Below are 3,389 nucleotides of genomic sequence, written 5' to 3'. Positions count from 1 at the left end.
GTCTCTGGCTCTCTTCCACCCTTCACATGGTTGTGCGAAAAGAGCTCTTCGAGGAAGTCGGTTGACTGGCCAAGCCAGCGCAACCTATGCAGTGTGATCAGTTCATCTATCGAGGGTGAGTTATTTCTCCTGAATAGCATTCGACGAACTTCAGAATTGCCGATCCGGTGTTCCAACCAGATTCGGACAATTCTCCGAAGACATCGATGGTCAAACACTGAAAGTTTTTTGACGCCGTCAGCACGCCGCGGCCGGGATTGGAATAAGTGTCGCGCCAACAGTTGCTGTCTGACCAGTTTGTCGAAGGTGTGCAACCGGCGCTTGGTGCCCAGTTGTGGTTGGCTAGAGCAGCGGGCCAATTGAGCGTTGAGTAGCTGGTGCATCTGGCACAGGAATTGGCCGAAGCGCTACTGGCCACATTGCAGTCACAGGAGAAGCCTTTCACAGTAAGGGATATGGCTCTAAAACAAGCCACAGCGAAGAGCTGTGGAAGGCAGCTCTAATATTTATTGTGGCAGTCGCTATGCGAAAACCGAGACACTATCCGGAACACCTGAATGAACTTACGGAACAAACAATACGATGTATAGAGGAAGCAGAGAAGGGAACAGGTCTGTCAGGACTACCGGACTATTGAAAGTGTTGATTCCCCCTGCGAATTAACGGTGACCAGCGGTAATTTTCCTTGCTGCCTGACTACTCATAAGTAACGTGATTTACAAAGTTAATCAATAGCGCAGAGCTAATCAATAACACAAGCTCAGCAGACGTCTTTGCCATGTCTGACGAACATTCCGCCGAACTTCCTCCTCTCGGTTACTTGCCCCCGACGCCCGAGCTAGTTTGTAAGATCCGGGCGGCTATGGATCTCACAGGACGATTGCGGCTATCAGATTCTATGCAGTTCGTAGGCAGTACACAGTGGAATCAGACAGACCTGGGCGGCAGATGATGTATTGAGGACTGACAGGAACTGGTTCTACGGACAAACGGATTAGTAGGCATCATGAATTAAACAAACGTACAATCAACAATGACGCAATCAGTAGTCACTGACGCAGTAGAGATTGCTGGAAGCAGCAACGAATAAGCACCAAACGATGTACAAACATACAGTCTGACAGTATGAGTTAGCCGTATAGAGAGACAGCGGCGCGGAAATCTATACGTTCGCGATGTGAGGGACTGTCTTCCGGTCGGCGGTGCAACGCGACAGCCCGCGTCACGTGACAAGTCAGATTGCGCGGTTTCGTCAGTTTAAAACAAATCTCGCCAAAGGCTATCTGGCAGGTGTGGTACATGGGTAATGCAAAACAATCAGCCGTTCCGGGCGTCAGGCTTCTGTGGTGGACAGTGCATTTGCCCACCGTTCGGGAGCTCCGGATTCGGCACCCGGTCAGTCCGCCTTTTCGTCGGATTGGACACTCGAAACTAGGTGCAACCGAGACGAACTTGCAAGCAATGACGGACGGGCAACAAAATATTCACATTAGTTACTGAGGCATAAGCAGACCTTAAGTAGGAACGAAACTCGGGGAAAACGAGCAGCGAGGAAACAAAACGGCGTCATAATAAATCACGTTACTGTAACGCGTCGAAAATCGCCGTGTCGCTTACCGTCACCAGTCAGAGACACGAATCAACATATGCAATGCGAAACGGACGCGTGCGACCTTAGTTACATGGTCGCTACAGTCAGAGACACGGATCAACACATGCAATGCAAAACGGACGCGTGCGACCTTAGTTACATGGTGGGCTGAAATTCCACACCGACCCTCTACGTTCGAGATTTTAGGCAAGATCCTATTTACGCCTACCGGAAGCTCACTTTTGACGGTGAGGGGCAGGCGTACTCAGAGCCTCTCGCGCCGGATGTTGTCCCCGCTCCAGTGCCTTAATGTCGGAAAAAGAGGCTCGCCGACAAAGATCACGACAGCTTTGTTGTAATAAGTGAGTGTAAAAGCTACAACGACGTCGGCCTATTTAAAGGGCACTTTTTGATATTGATCCAGGCCGTCTGATCGGCGTTTAGTGAGCAACGATCACCATCTATTGTACTTCTGTAAAATGTTTAAACACTTGTCCTATTCGGTCGTGGCGTGCCTGAACACTCATCAGATTTCGCTGAATTGATTGATTGAGTGATTGACTGGCCTGAATGATTGTCGGCTTCCCTATTGATTATTTTGGTTGGTCCCATTTGGTCCCTGGCATTCTGTGTTTTTTCTATCCGGATTCTGCGTAAAACGTTAAAAAGTTGCGGAAACTCTCAGTTTGGCCATCTATATGAGGAATCACCAACACAGTTTTCTCTGTTGTATGCTGTAACGCTTTGGTGTATCGTACACGGTTTTTGCTCAGTTTCGGTCTGCTATTTAATGGGCACTGTGTTTTTTATGCGTCTTACCCCGAATCATGTACAAAGTGGACAGCGCACGCGCCAATCTGCGTTTGTGTGCACTTGTGTTCGTGTGTGTGTACGCACCGGCTCAAGTGGGTTGTATATAATTCCTTAGAGTTATCCGTCGTACTACCTGACAAATGTGAAGTCCGAATTGCCCTCATGAATGATCAAATCGCCAGTTACTTCATCGGCCTTGAATGCAGTTGGTTCCTCTAGCGCAATTACCCTGTACTGTTGCGATTGGTTCATCGGTGCGACCGCACCGGAATGATGCAATGTGCGATAAAGTCGTGCCAGAACACTGGGACGACTTACTATCATTCTACAGCTGTCTGAAGACAAAATCTTCACGGAGCAGGCACAGTTAAAGCGAAAAACACCACTCAACGGAATGAATTTTAGCCCCTCATATTCGTATTGGACCACGGACAATTTTGCGTTGACCAGGTGCTAGAACAACGCCATACGTATGAGCCACCCATAATTCTAGTATTCCTGGATTTCCGAGGCGCATTCGACTCCGTCGATCGGTTTGTTCTTCTTGAGACGCTTGCCCACCAAGGAATGCCCCGGAAATTTGTAGACGTAATACGTTATTTGTATTCGCAGACTTCCGGACGTGTGAGAGTGTACGGAGAGCTCTCCAAAAGCTTCCGTACACAAAGCGGTGTCCGTCAGGGATGCCCACTCTGTCCGTTGCTGTTTAACTTCGTGATCGATGAAATAATGAGACGAACGCTGGAGGGTCTCCAAAACCCTGGTGTTCACGTAGCTTGTGAAGAAAATCTTGTCGATCTGGAATATGCAGACGACATCGTTCTCGTCTTCGAAGAGGAGGAGAAGGAGTAAGTATTCTCGGTATGGACTTTGCACCCACAAAGTGCAAGGTCATGCTCCCGAACACACCACTTACAATCCAGGGAGCGGTACTGGAAGTTGTGGAGCGTTTTACGTATCTTGGAAGTTGTATTAGTTCTGATTG

The 3,389-nt window shown here is 48.7% G+C and overlaps 1 protein-coding gene across 1 annotated transcript; it reads right to left on the bottom strand.

Moving 5' to 3' along the window:
* Positions 1–2,533: 2,533 nt before the first annotated feature.
* Positions 2,534–2,728, bottom strand: T265_03466 (hypothetical protein; the record flags this gene model as incomplete). Its single annotated transcript, XM_009167966.1, has 1 exon — positions 2,534–2,728. The coding sequence occupies one exon, from the start codon at positions 2,726–2,728 to the stop codon at positions 2,534–2,536; it is 195 nt and encodes a 64-aa protein (XP_009166230.1).
* Positions 2,729–3,389: the final 661 nt, after the last annotated feature.

This window comes from Opisthorchis viverrini, assembly GCF_000715545.1.
Source record: "Opisthorchis viverrini unplaced genomic scaffold opera_v5_50, whole genome shotgun sequence".
Taxonomy (NCBI): domain Eukaryota; kingdom Metazoa; phylum Platyhelminthes; class Trematoda; order Opisthorchiida; family Opisthorchiidae; genus Opisthorchis; species Opisthorchis viverrini.
This window is presented reverse-complemented; position numbering and strand designations above follow the sequence as displayed.